Source organism: Coturnix japonica, chromosome 15, assembly GCF_054131305.1.
Source record: "Coturnix japonica strain WE chromosome 15, WE-NBRP24, whole genome shotgun sequence".
Classification (NCBI taxonomy): domain Eukaryota; kingdom Metazoa; phylum Chordata; class Aves; order Galliformes; family Phasianidae; genus Coturnix; species Coturnix japonica.
In genome coordinates, this window is record NC_140677.1 from 4,519,195 (window position 1) to 4,534,759 (window position 15,565).

Genomic DNA, 15,565 nt, shown 5'->3' on the forward strand with positions numbered 1-15,565 from the left:
TCTCCTTAAGCCTGTGAGTTTGCAGAGCATTGTCAATAAATTAGATCATGCACACAAGGCAGGGATTTCAAGCCAAAAAGCTCCAGCCGTGAGTCGCTTAATAGCAACACTCCCCAGAAAAACGACTGGAGATGAAGCACAAGATATGTATTAATTATCAATGGTCTAATAGAAAATTTAATGAAGACAAGTATCTTCTTGCACTTTTTCCATGATAACCATGATAGCACGTCAGCGAAATGCATACCTTACAATGTGGCGGTGAAATGTCAAGTCTGAGGCCATTATAGCAATTCACCACAATAATGGCTAGCCAATGTATGGACTTGTAGCACTTAATCAAAGTAATGACATTCATCCACAATTATTTATGTTATGGTAACAAAGAGCTGCCAAATGCAAAACAAATGACATGAGGACTTGCAAGTGAATTCCTTCCCGTAAATTCTGCTAAGGTTATGCTTAAAGGCCCTCAGGATGGGAGTCTGTATAAATTCAGAGCGTTATCACCGGTGTTGTTATTGTGCCACATTTTACTGCCTATAAGTCGTGAACCCAGTGGTCTAGCAGGGATGGGCTCTTCAAGACAACAGAGCTGTCTTGAGACCTTTGGAAATGGCCCTGATATACACTCAGGAATTGTCTGGAGAATTTTACAGAGGGGAAAAAAAATGTAAAAGAAGACCTTTGCTTACATCTGCTTATCAAGGAGAATGCAGAGCTAGTTATATCAACACGTATACATGTATTTAAAATACACGAGCAGCCCCCACTTACCTCAAAGGGTTTGGATTGCAGCCATTATGATTGCCAGCCATGATTCTCTATTAAACGCAATACTTTTCTTTTAGGGGCATTTATGTGGGTGTTTGTATAAAAACACTGTCAAAAACTAAGAACACCAGTAAATATAAAATGGCAACATTCGGGTTCAAATGCAATGAACTAATTTATTCTTTTCAACAGTACATCCAACTGTTTTTTACCACTCACAGATGTCACTGGAACAACTTGAATAAAAAAAAAAAAAAAAAAAAATTAAATTAAAAGAAAAGAAAAAACAGCCTAGGAACAATATCCTGCACAGAGCAGCAAATATTAATTGCTTTAAAAATGCCCTCTATTAAACTAAATAATAGCCAAATCTCACTACAGTAAATGCGCCCTTACATGATTAAGTATAATTTAACAGAAATATGATTGCATAGTAGAAAACATGAAAATGTTGAAAATGAAGGTTTTGTTGATTTTGTGTTTTTTTTTCTTTCCCAGAATATGAACCTCCAAAGAAACACCCAGAAGAGGAAAACAGCCATTAGCCAGTCACTCAACCACAGAGGCCAAAGCTGTGCTTGCACTAAACTCTACCACTCCACTAAGTGAATGCAATCCCGAGAAGGGAGGCTGGTGGGCTCTCACCACAGGCTCTGGCCACCCTCAATGACCAGGTTGTGGCCCGTCATGTAGTCTGAAGCTTCAGAGGCCAAGTAGACAACAGCAGCCTGCAGGTCGGTGACCCGTGCCAGCCTGGCAGCAGGGATGTCCGCCAGCCAGCGCTGCACCAATGGCTGCAGCTCCGGGGAGTGGATGAGTGGCGTGTCCACGATGCCTCTGTGAAGAGCAAACATGGTGTGGGTTAAGGAATTTATTGGCCCAAGTGGAAAGGCAGTACAAGGTGTTAATTCAGAAGGAAAGCCATGGGGAGTAGCATGGAGAGTCTTGGCATCGACTGAAGCTCAGAATGCAAACTTCAGCAGCAGTTTTCCGACTGCCTTCCATTACCACTGGGCAGGCTTAGAGGATTTATTCTAAAAGGAGAACATGCACACTGTCGTCTTAGCTAACAGCAAGACCCCGTAACCTTCAGGTTACTCATCATCAACTCCAATTTACATTTTCTTATAGAAGGCAACATAGCACTGGAACCAAAGGTGCCTCCAACCAGGTCTGTTGCTACTCTTGGGAACTGCTGAAATCAGAATAATCCTATTTCTCTTTTTGCAGCATGATGTTACACAATGTTCATATCCTGCCCAGAAACTGAAAACAGCCCAACTTCCCACACGTCAAACACAAGGAAAGCAAATGCCAGCACCTTTCTCAGCCCTGAACTATTTCCACACAAAAAAGGAGAGACACATCACAGTGAAATCCCATCAAACAAATACCCCGGCAAAGCATGTACCTGTCTTGCCTGTTTTACATTAATGAGAGACTACACCATTTATTAAAGCTCTGCTAAGTTCATTTTCTCCGGGTGCCCTAAAAATGAGTGATGCTCCGGAAAGCACAATGCACGGCGAACGTTAGGCTGGCTTTTATGACTTTAACTACAACTGATTTGTCATACTCCTCCTTAACAACATATTTGTATTTTGTGAAATGTATAATTTTTTCAGCCCCTGAACAAATATATTTACATAACTGTGTCTAACGAGAAATTACATTTAACTTCTCAGAAATGACAATAACTAAAACCTGAACTGCCAATTCCACTTCATTAGTGTGGTAGAAATGCATTCCAAATGTTAATAAAAATTCCAACATGCTGATAAATTAGCGCTTCTAAGGAGCATGTGACACCTTGGTTAACATATTCAACCTCAATTATATTTCTCTTCAGCACCCTGTTATCTGGAACCTTTGCTGGCAATCAGAGGTGCTGTTTTTCAGCGGCCAATTTTCTAGATAATGTAGCTTATCAACACTGTGGGTAAACTTGCCAATGAAATCAGGCTGCACTGAACCACACACACGCTAATTGCATCTCTTTTTTATGCATATTTACAGACTGTCACTTCAAAGAAATCAGTGGCCCATTGAGGCAGCCAGTTAGCTGGAAGAATTGCCTCTTGCAAATGAAAATTAGCAAACAAGCCAGTGATAAATATGAAACGAACAAAGTATAAAAATACCCATTTTGTTCTGAAACTTCATCGGCATCCCAATTTATACTTCCAAGGAAATCATTTTTTGAGACACGCTGGATTCTGGGTATGAGATTTACCTTTTGTTTTAAGTGAAGGCTGAAATCTTCTATTTACTCTGTTACAAAGTGGAACTAATTCAGACTTTCCCCCCCAAATTTTTTTGCTTTCATTAATCAGGCATGATTTAAAGATCAGCTTTATTTCTTATTGTAATTGACAATAAACACTACAGCGGTTCTGAAATGCTGAGCAATGCAGCTTGGTTAGGCTCTGGTGGTGTATTAGTATCAAATGCATTCTAGCATAGGGCTGCAGATTTTGCTTCTTTCCCCTAAGCACAGCTCCTAGTCTCCCCCCTCAGTCAACCAAGCTCCTCAGTAACTGGTTTACTTCAGAGAGAACTGTGCTTTGAGCAGCAGATGTGGAGTACATCGCACTCTGTTCCCCTACACGCCTCTCACTGCACTCACAAAACCACCTGCATAATCATTCTGGCTTTGCACTATCAGACATCAAATTCAAATCCTTATGATTCTTTTGTTTTCTTAGTTTGAACCCAAAGGGAATGTGGATTAGGAAATACAGCATACATTCCTCCAGTAGAGCAGATTTCACTATAAGAGGATGTATTTCAATGTTAGGAAAAACCATCCTTGGTCTGATTTCAGCCCAGGGCTTCACCTCTTGGTTGACCTTTCCTTCGGCTCACTTTGAGTAGCAAAAATTTTGATGTGTGACAAAACTTCATTACAATTTTTTTTTTTGTTCCATAAATGAGAAAAAAATATAGCACAAAACTTAAAGTTGCAAACACACATACTGATGGCACTATAAATATTAGGAATGTCATTGATACTACACATCTTCTGGGAAAGCTTTGGTGCCAAGTTGGGCAATTTAATGTTGTTGAACCCTTTTAGGCAGATTTTAGTTGGCTCCTAACCAGTTCCAGCAAAGACAACTGCCAATGCATTAATTCCCTACCTCATCTTGTATGCAGTGCTGAGCCTATCAGTACTTTCTGTTGCATGTCAATGTAATATCAAACTGCTAGTTCCTTAACATTAGGCATGAGCATCAATATTTAATTATTGATACACAGGACAATTTGAGACATTAGGAGAAGAAAGGAAAAAAAATAATAATAAAACAACAAAAAACAATTGCCTAAAACATTTCCACTCCAAGAGACACATTAGGAAAAATATCACTTACCAGATACTTAACTGGAATTGTTATGTGCGTTCAATCCCCAAATGAGAGCAAAAAGAGATTCCATCTGTATGTAACTTGATTTCTTTCAGATGAGTTATTAATTTGAATGAGTTAAGTACACTCCACTTAATCAGGAAGTGTTTAATCAAGAGATCCACTTAATTGGGACATCTCCCAAGGAATTAGATTTAAGTCCAAAGATACTTACCAGCAATGACTGCTGCTTAATGGGGATGGTAATGCCTCTTAATTGGGATGCCTTGAGATGATTCCGGGTTGCTCATTCACCCGCTTTTCCTTTCCCCCAAATTTGGCTACCCCAAATTTGAGGAGATCCCTACCTGCTTTATCACACCTTGTTCCCACTGGGCTGAAAGCATCCAGTTCATATTATACAGAGCCCATTGGTCAAGCATGCTGTCTTCAAAATGAGGCATCCCATGCATGCTGAGAGCTGAGGTCCCCAAAGTTCCCTGGTCCATCACACCCATCTGACTTGAAATATCTGCAGGGATCGGGACAGGGACCATTTACTCATAGGTCCCCTCTGCGGCCCAAACTATATGTCTCTTTTGATGAAGTCCAGCACTTCCGTTTTGCATGGCACCAACTGTGCAACAAGCTATGAAGGAACAGAAAAGACAATGGCACAGAGATGCTTGCTCTGCATGGAACAAGAGGCAAATTCAGAGGATCATAGAATGGCCTAGGTTGAAAAGGATCACAATGATCATGTAGTTTCAGTCCCCTTGCTATATGCAGGGTCATCAACCACCAGACCAGGCTGCCCAGAGCCACATCCAGCGTGGCCTTGAATGCCTCCAGGGATGGGGCATCTATTGGATTCCTGGGATCCCATGTGATCCAACAAATCTCAGTCACTTTCTGCCCATGGGCTTGAGATTTGCCTGGCCAGTGAGAAAAGACTGGATCTTCAGTTTTATAAATGCAGTAAATTATGCGAAGGACTCTGCCATAACATTTTATGCATTGATAACTTTTATGCATTGGTCTGCATAAGTTTTATGCACTCGTTAAGAAATTAAGTTGATAAAAAGTGACCAGATAGGAAGAGGAAAAAAGGCCAAAAGGTTTGCATGGTGAAATAATGTTCAAGGCCAGACTGGAGTGTACGGAGCTTCAGGCAGATATGTGCTGTGAATGCCTTAAAGCATTAAAGAAATCTAGTGTGGGGAGAGCAAAGGACTTAAGGGCACACCTACATACTTTACTTCTCCAGAGATTATCTGGAGCTAATCTTCTATCGTGGCTTAAATCCATCTCTTGTGCTCCTCATAGCTTTCAGAATCTCTCAGAATGTTGCACATTACACTGGACATCCATGCTCAGATAAACTCATGCATTTGGAACTTTTTCCAACCCAGCAAAGTACTTTGATGGCCTCACCAAAATAAGGTTCACAACTCTCATACAGGCAGTAGCATATGCAGAGTCTGCTTTTAGCAAGGGAGATCTGAGCAGTACAAATCACACTAAACTCTGACCCAGAGCTCCACATGTGTCTGGACAGGATGGGGTCAATCAAAGCTTTGAAGTAAAACTCTGCGAGGATTTGGGAGCCTTTCAGTCCATGTCCCCAGCTGCATTGGAGAGAAAGAGCTGGAGACATTCAGTACAGCAGAAACTTTTGTCCTTTCTGTGCCCTTTTTGGCTATTGCTTTGCAAAGAAAAATCCCACTTCCTATCATAGGATTTTGAGCTCACAGTTAGAGTTAAAGATGTGATGATAAAACTGCAACCTCATTTTGGCTTATAAAGTAGAAACAGACAAGTATGGCTCTCTTTTCAGTGCTTTGACAATTGCCTCCAAAAACATAACTTCTTCAAAGAAGAGTGTAAGTTTCCAACTTACACAAAACAATGAGTTTTGATCATTCAGTGGAGACACTTAAAATATATGCAAACCACTCAAGAATAGGTAATTCCTCCTCTAAGAACCTTCATACCTGTGATCACAGATAATGTGGCATACTATCCCATCTCTGTTGGTAACGATTACCTGTGCATTTGCAGGCACGGTTCCTGCCAGGTCCTGCTGGGCTTCCCTAATTCCCTTCATCTCCCCTGGCTCCTAAAAGCCTGTGTAAATTCAGCAGACCTAGTTGTGAGAACGCTATAGCAGAGCTGTTAGTATTGGCATGGGGAAAATCCTACTACCAAGTAAGATGCTGTTAAAAGAATCCATGGATCACATCAAGCAAAGGCTGGAGTCCCTGCTATAATTGGTAATAAATAATCATAAGGAAGACAGCTAGCACAAGGAATCGGAGAGCCAAACTGACAGTAAAAACACAGGCACTTGCCATTGAGCTCCGTGTTTTTTTTTCCCTTCCACTTTGTGGATTAAAATATGTAATTTGTTTTTCCTAATTTGACATACATTATAACTTCATTATTACAATTTAACTCCTGGGTTAAAATCCTGCCCTTCTTACTTACTCTGATTGACTTCAACGGTCTACAGAATTTGACCGCTTCCAATTAGCGCTATCCACTTGGGTTTCTGCTTAGCACTATCATGCACTGTTAATTGTTTAATAAAATGACTGTGTGTTGGCCATGTCTGTGAGAAACAGGGAGAGAAAAGATGGCAAGAAAACTTTGCTCTGGTGAATAAATATCATAAAATAAAACGTGCAGCTTTAAGCCTCAAAAAAATAAGGAAATTGTAATTTGTAATAAATACAGATATATATTTACAAAATTACACCTGGCCTCCTGCAACTGTCAGAGCTGAACGGTATCTCAATTACAGCACTGCAATGTGGCGTTTTAAGTGCCTATATATTTGTCTCAAGCAAAAAGGGGAAAGAAGTATTGTCTATTAAGTGTCAAAAGCCTTTTCTTTAACCGCGGAAGGCTTGGACAGACTAAGGAAATATTTCATCTGGAAGAGAAATGCTAAAAACTACCCTTCACATTATTGGAAAACCTATTATCAAATGCTAAAACCTCTTCTTAAATCCCTGAGTATACACAGCAACAGAGCGGGCTCGGTTATAAGTATTTAAACCTTTGTTAAGGAAAAGACAACATAAAAAGGGATGCAATCCACCTGCTAATTAGAAACTTTATTTTCCAAGATACTGCTCATTTGAGCTTTTTAGAACATTTCGTTCCCTTTGTACTTTCAGAATGAGACTACATTTTACTTACGGAGAAATGCAGTTGACTTTTACTCCTCTGTCAATCCATTCCGTTCCTAACGTCTGTGTTAATTTTACGACCCCGGCTTTGGAGGCATTGTATGCCAACTGCTTCTGCGGGTGCGGAACTGGAAGAGATTCAGAAATAGAAAAAATATTTATTCTCCTCAAATTAAGACGTGTGGGGAAGTTCAAGTGCTGTTTCCTGCCTTGAGATGAACTCCTTGTCGTTTCCCTGATACCAGGCATGGAGTAACAAGAGTTTATTCATCACACAGCAACACTAAATCTGTATTTGGTCACCTTGCATTTTTGCCTCAGCATCGGGGAGAAATGAAGAAAAAAGAAATGAACTCAAAACATTCTGTGTTTCGGCAAAGCCAAAAGCAATGTGTTAAACATATATGCAAGTATTTGACTTTTTCCAAGAAGGATAAATAAACACATCAGTGTTTGCACGTTTATGCTTTATACATATGTATATTTTATGGAAAATATTCATACACTGCAATACTAAGGAAAAGCTATACCCCATGATATAATATCAATGCATTACAGATTTTTATGTAACACACCATATTATATATCTCCCTGGAACAAATTATTCACCTTAATTTTTAAATTATCCACGGTCTGAAGCAAACACATTATCTAATCAGTGTTTGTATGGATGTGAGCACAGGTGCATCCCAAAAATCCTGAACACCCACCATTTTCAGAATCTAAAGCTTCTGAAGATGTTTCAGAGATGTCACATGTCAGTCACGGAGGGATGATGATCGGCTTGCTAATTACAATGTTCAGGTTTGTTAGTGCAGTGTGCTTGGTGGCTCTGCCCCTCTGCCAGCTCTCGTGCTTGCAGTGTTCTCAGAGAGCTGCTTAAGGACAAATCTACAGTGGGTGTAAAGTCTTAAACCCTGAGAGCCTCTGGTGAAACTCACAACACACAGATAGAAGCACGTGGAGTCACTGGCAGTTGGCACTGCATTGGTCCTAACTCATGGAGCTTTATGCCAAATTTACCAAGTTGGTAAATAAGTTCCAGACCACTGCTGTCTATGGTACCCCAACACCTTCACTACTACTTTCTGTCTAAAACAATTATTTTCAAGTAAGTATGCTGATTTGAAGTGTGAAAAGAAGACTGTCAGAGAAGAAAGTGTCAGAGTTAACCAAGCTCTGAAAGAGTGAAGACCCCTGCTGCAAGGTGCCGAGCCTGTCAGTATGCCTTGAACCATAGATCCACAGAATCATTACAGTTGGAAAGAATGTCTAGTCCATCAACCCCTTCCCACTGTGCCCACTAACCATGGCCCCCAGTGCCACATATACCCTTTTCTTGAACACCTCCAGAGACAGTGACTCTACCAGCACCATGGGCAGCCTATGCCAATGCTTCACCAAACAAAGAATATCTACAAACTGAGATATCTGCTGTACCTACAAATGGAGATAAATATCTATGAATGGATTTGAAGAACATGAAGAACTGTGGCAAGGATTAGTGTTTCCTTTTACTCCATGTGCTGAAGGTATGCTGAGAATCGGGCCTTTTTAGAATTAAACTATTTGAAACTGTCCCCTTTGCCAGCATTTCTCCTGCCCTAATTTTTTGTTCTGTACCAAATGAATCCCATTCCAACCCACAGAACCCTGCTGCTCTCCTTGTCCCCATCACCCCACAGACACAGTGCTCTGTGGGGGCTCTTGAGCAGGAGTGGCACCTAATTTCCTGATTAATTGCAGCACATCAGCTGCAAGTTATGTACAACTATGGTAGTTAACCTCACAACCTTCCCAAAGCAGCTCATTGCTAAACTTTCCAAACACATCTGTCTGTGATAAATCACTCAACGTTTGCTCAGAGGAAAAGAGTTTTGGCACTGTCTCTGCACCTCTTGCCCACACGGGTGAGAGCAGCTAGTGGTTGCCAGCAATCAGCATTCTGACTTGGGGTGGGGGTGTCAGGATTTACAAGACTCTCACCATGTCAGTGCTTTTTTCTCCATAGTAATGGCTAAGGAAGGTAACCAAGATGGAATATTTTCCTCCTGAGACACATAAAAACTTCGTTGATCATCAGTACTGCCACCTCCATTCCCCAAGCCACATTTTTGGGTAATGCTTCATAGACCCACAAATCTTCAGCCCTCCAAACCAGAGCCTGTGAATGAAGCCATGCCTCCAGCAGTGTCATCGGGATATCTGAGTTCATAAGGTCCACATGAAGGGAGAACGCTCGCTCCTGTTTGGCATGGAGAAGGTGGGAGGCAAGCAGATAAAAATGCTGCCAACATCAGCTGCATTACATTTTAAACATCTGACACAATGTTTTTGCTACCTTGTTCAGTGCACAAGGCTTCTTGCCTGACCTTGAAGCAGCCGTGTAATGTTAATGAGAAGAGCATACAGAGAGAAGAACAGATCACTTCCCACTAAAGATATTTGCTGTAAAAATTAGAGTGGAGTTCCACCTGTACAAATGGCAGAGCCGCAGCAGCCTCCTCTCTGCTGCTGAAGCATACGTCTGGAATAATTCCAGTCAAACACCAGAATCAACATGCACATATGCAAAATGTATGCAGCCTATCTTCAGTTAATTAGAATTGACTCTGAGCAGTGTATCTGGAAAATAAAAATCACAAACAAAAACCTTTCTATCCTGCAAAGAGTCTCCTTGTTTTCCTCCATCTCTCAGGAAGGACTCAACCTATAAAAAAAAAAACAACCCACAACTATATCCCCTAACTATTTCTAGAAACATTTCATACTATGCCAGTTGGCCAACATACTTAAATAACCAACCAACCAACATATTTATTTAACATTCAGCAGATGGACATGATATGAACATCGTGGTTTTCAGTTGTAGTTTTATAACTACTAGATTTTTCCCATGCCAAGATCCAAACAGGTTCAGAAGGTAAACACATCCCTTTGTCTCCTAACTTCTGGTCTACCCGTGTCCGCGTGCATTAACTTTCAGTGACATTTGATCAGAATGCATAATGTCCCTTTTGGGCCCCACTCAAAGCTGCACTTCATGAGGGTACGTGAAGTCAAAAGCTTTGCAGTCTTTTCAAATCTACTTTGGTTTTGGGGGATTATGTTACCTTACAAAGCTGGGGCAGAGGTATGGTGCCTGCACTTGAGCATAAGTGAAACAGCTGGTAAAGACACTTGACAAAAATTAACAACAACATTACAAATGCACTTTTGAAGAAACATTTAAAGTTACTACCCAGTAAACTGAACAGAATGTCACAGAAAGTCAAACTGGGCACTGTAAAAATAAATGTTATTCCCAAGGAAAATAAAAAGACTGCATATTTATGTAACGTTCAGCAGATGGACATGATATTAATACAGGGGTTTTCAGTTGTACTTTTATAGCTACTAGATTTTCTTGCCTAACTTGGCAACCCAAGGCACCATTTGATTTTTGGATTTGGACAATACTGCAACAGATGTCCAGACCAATAAAATAAATTCCTAAAGGGCTATGCTTAATTTGTGTAATTGATCAATTTTTGTTACATGGGCCTCAGTTCACCAGCATGTAACTGCCTTCCAGATTAGCTCAGCAGTAGGGATTTCATTCCATATGTTACAATGGTTTATTGGTGCTTTTCACAACGCTGCTGATTCAGCAGCGTCGGTGGAGACACCTGTTGGCAACGACAATGAAATATAACCACGGTACCGTGGCAAAGAATGGCACAATAGCATTTAGGTGTCTTGTAAACATCAGCAGGGCACCACTTTCTGCACTGAAACTCATTTGCCCAAAATTACTGGGGAGAGTACCAGCACCTCTCCCACACCATCACTGCAACAGACGCACAGGTGACTCCACCTCTCCTATAAAAAGCAGTAAGTGCTCTAAAACATAAAGGACAGATAAATGTTGAAAAATGATATCAATAAAAATTTTGTAGTACATTTCCTCTAATACAAAATGTCAGTGATTTACTCCTTCCCAATACAGGTTTAATTGATTCAAATAGCATCGGTAGTAATTAAAATATGGATTCTGAAGCACAACTGTTAGCTCTCATCACTCACCTATTAAACTTGCCATAGATGCAGTGTTAATTATCTTCCCATATCCTTGATTCAGCATAATGCGGCCTGCAGCCTGTGACAGAAATTAAAGGAAAGACCAGTGACCCTTTTTGTGATTGTGCTAATAATGACATGATAATAAATTAGTCTTCACTTTTCAGAAGAGTTTATGTGCTCACACATTTTTTTAAGCACTCGATATAAAAACTTGGTATAAAAATGGCTGATGCAGGAAAAATTCCATTGCCATTTTGGACCCTCTTTGCTTTTGGCAATATATTTATTTTTTTTTAAATCACTGATGCTGGCAATGGCCCCCCAAAGCTTTCTGCTCTTCAGGGGTTGTTGAATAATCACCCTTCCAGAATAAGGCCATTTTTAAGCACCTAAGCTTGGACAGTAAGTAATGACCAGCTGTTCTGAAAATATTGACCAAAATCAGTAAGTTGATTAATCCCATGAAATTAACCCCATTATGATTACATTAACAATAAAATGGTGTTTAATCTTGGTAAATTAAATACTACGAACATTGCTTCCCATTTGCATATCAAACCTGTACAGCATTTCACACTCACTTGGCAGCACAAAAATAGTCCTCGTAAATTGACATTGAAAGTTTTGTCCCATTCTTCTAGTGAAGTATCTTCACTTGCAGAATTCATATTGATCCCAGCGTTGTTGCATGCAATGTCAACTGTGCCCCACCGAGCTACAATGGTATCAACAATCCTTTGCACATCCTCAGGTTTGCTTACATCTGCTGCAAGGGCAATGCTTTTAATCCCTGAATTAAAACAGGGGTGATGAAGTCAGTATGGGAATTCAGAGAGAGAAAAAAAAATATATCTATTTTATGATTAGTTATTAATTCATCTCCCAGTTCTATATGTCTGTATTTCATATGTATGTATGCATTACATATATATTCACCGCTTTAATTTGCTTCTACACAAACCATAGCCAGTGTGCATTTGTTACTGCAATGAAATTTAAGTTGCTAACTGGAGCAAGGTTTGCCTGTTGGTAGCCAACATGAAACTGAAAGCAGAGCTCAGCGTTTGAGCAGGACGAAGCTGTGAACACTGCACCATCTTCTGTCCAAACACTCAATTGCAGCTTCCCAGCGGGGGAGCAACTCCAGCATTTCCTGGGTGCTGGGGACCGGAAAGAGCAACTCCAGAACAAGACAAAGCGGTGGGGTCCCTTCGTTTGCTCGAATGCATACATATGGATTATATGACAGATCTCCACATGCTACAGAAAGTCAGCCAATTTGTCCAAAAAATGTGTTTTCTGGTTGAACTGCATAGTGAAGTCAGCAAGGAGCTTCAGACAAAACTAACCCAGTTTTAGGTGGGAGCTAACTGGAAATACCTGCAGGCTCACAGGTGTGATGGTCGTGGTGCCAAGCCTTGCTTGCTACAAATCACACTGTCAGAGTAAGCAGAGCAAACGTTCTGAAGGGAAAAGATTTGCTGTAAAATTTGTGCTTTCCTTTCCTAGGAAAATGATCAAGATGTTGACTATCGCTCCAGTGCTGATTTGTAATTAGCTTCATTTAATTTAATATCAAAATTTGATTTAAATATCCTTATTATTAAGCCACGGTAACAAGGTTATTACAAACCACTGGACTGGGGAAAGATTGTATGTTATAAGCAGTTCTCCCTAGAAAGCAAGAAGGAAGGGTGATACCTACTGCAGGCGGGAAGGGCTGGCTCTTAATATGCAGTGCTGATTGTCCATGGATGTTTGAGATCATTGACTGGTACCATACCCGTTGTTCATGGACATTTGAGACCATGTGATCAATACTATATGCATACTTCAGCATCCAAGATGTATCCCAGATGATGCTTCAGACCTTGTGAGAATGCTCAGAAACCAAAGGGCTGTGGACACTGCTGTACCATCCCCTCTTTAACATGTATGGAGTTAAGATCCCTCCTCAAAAAAAACTTCAAATATCTCTGAGCAGAAGAGAAGGCTCTTCCAACCAATTCTTAAGATGGAGGCAAAGCAATAATATCTCAGTGATAATCTCCCCATAGAGGGAGCCACCTACAAAAAATGAACGCATACTCTGGCAAAAAAAAACCCTCTTCTTTTATCACTGATTTTATGATAAAGATGCTGGAAGAATAAGAATATCCAGACAGCCCACTTTACTCCTCCTATTTGTTATTGCCCTGGTCTTTCTTATTCGATTTGCAGAAAAAATGGGTGTAAGCTTGTAACTGAGGGCAACAGAATGAGGCTTTTCACCTGCCCTCCGATTCTCATCCCATTTACAGCTTCATCCTACATGATAGCTCACAAAAATAGGACAAAAGGCGCCATGAATGTCTAGAGAAGAGTTAGTGGAGGCATGCTCATTTCCAACAGTCCCACACTTGACCTTAATCAGCCGATATCTCTGCACTCTGAGAGAACAGCTTCTTTCTCTCCACTGTTACCCCAAACCATCAGACAAAATAAATAAACAAGTAAAATAAACAATGGGAAAACAGTTTAAATCTGTAGTATCAACCAGAAGCAAGAGCCCTGCAGCTACATGCATGAGGGTACCAAAGCATCTCTTCAGACTTCAGTTTGTCTTTGTGAAGCTGGTGGGGGCAGTTTTGTGATGAGCAGAAGAGGAGCCCCAGTGTGCCCAATCTGCCCTTCTGCAGGGGAGCCCCTTTGACACAGAGCTCAGTCTTTAGGCTTTCAGCATAAATGGAAGTAATACACTGCATACAGACAAGAAGATCAGAAGTGACATTGTGGGAAAGGCATTTGCATAGTTTACAGTGAAAATGCACATTTTAAAAATCCCATCAGATTAATTCTTCCCTTAAGGTAGAGGAAGCGGTTACCCCTGAAGAAATAGAAGTATGTATAGGAAGGTAACCCTTAGGAGTTTTTGGTTCTGTTTCATCATTTTTGGTTCTTCTGTCAGGATCCATTAGCAACAGTTGAAAAAGGTATTCACTCAGGATGTAAAAACAAAGACCCCTATAGCCAAGGGAGATACACCCGAGATGTCTAACAAAGCTAAAACTGAGATCACAGAGTTTCTGATGTTTAAAATCCATCATGAAATGATGGCACCATCCCAAAAGACAGCAAAGGGCTCCTTGGTATAAGAAGCAAAGTGGATTTAAGAAAGCAAAGTAAAATGTTTTGAAGAAGTATTCAGTATGGGGATGACTTGGGGTGCTGCATTTCAAGCTTTGAGTAAGAGACCCGCAAACAAAGAGCGGGGGGGGGAAAAAAAATCACAGCTCCTTTGTGTCTATTATAGCAGGAAAAATATGTATTAGTACTACAAGTGTTGCTTTAATTTACACATGTGAATATTGTGAGTGTAAAGCTAGCTGAACCTTTTTGTCAAAATTTATTTCCAACAGAGTACGTTGCTTCTTTGAAGCCAAAGTGTTTCATGGAAACATATTGATTTCAACAAAAGTTTTCAAGGAAAAGCTTCTGAGGTCCAGGCTAGACACACTAGTTACCTCTGGGGAGAAAGAGATTGAAAATCTGACCTTTCCAGATCTTTTCCAAGAATGGGCATTTGGATATAATTCCCTTTCACAAAAGCATTACAAAGTTTGGGTTTTGTTCCAACAAGGAACGACAATAAATTTGAAACCTCAGAAACCCTCATGAGGCGGAATAGATGTGCCCTGACCAGCTGCACTGGTCAAGATGGCGGAGAGTATCTGACCTAGAAAAATAAAGATATGTGAAGACTGAAAAATGAGATTTTCTTTACTTTGGACCACAGTAATATTTGCAATGCCTCATGACCCCCCAACTGTATTGCATAACCCCTCTGTCATGTCCACCTTCTTTGGGCTTGCAACCCACCAGCAGAGGAGCAGAGATAGGACAGCCATTGAAGAACAGATGATCAAACTCCTACTGAAAGTGCCCTGGAGAAAAGTTAAGTTCATTTTCAAATGGACCACTGGCATCCAAAGTCTCATGGCTCTATCAGCTATTCCATTTATTCTGAATAGCTCTGCTTGATATGCAGGATCTCACTATAAAAAAAATATCCAAAAGGCAAGTTAACTTGTAGGGCACAGCTATTGTGTGCCATGACCATATGGCTTCAGAGCATAAGAAAATGAAAAGCTTCAGGGAAAGAGGGACTAGATGGTTTAAGAATTTGTAATAGGAACTGGAGACGCTATTCTG

General features: G+C 40.5%; 1 protein-coding gene across 1 annotated transcript in view; it reads right to left on the reverse strand.

The window, feature by feature from the left end:
* Nucleotides 1-930: 930 nt before the first annotated feature.
* Nucleotides 931-15,565, reverse strand: part of LOC107319729 (uncharacterized) — a 30,479-nt gene continuing 15,844 nt past the window's right edge. Inside the window, exons 8-11 of the mRNA XM_085516629.1 lie at nucleotides 11,956-12,164; nucleotides 11,378-11,450; nucleotides 7,323-7,440; nucleotides 931-1,611 (exon numbers count right to left, since the gene is read on the reverse strand). Coding sequence (XP_085372755.1) covers nucleotides 1,416-1,611; nucleotides 7,323-7,440; nucleotides 11,378-11,450; nucleotides 11,956-12,164 — 596 coding nt within the window. The 3' untranslated portion in view covers nucleotides 931-1,415. The remainder of the gene's footprint in view (nucleotides 1,612-7,322; nucleotides 7,441-11,377; nucleotides 11,451-11,955; nucleotides 12,165-15,565) is intronic.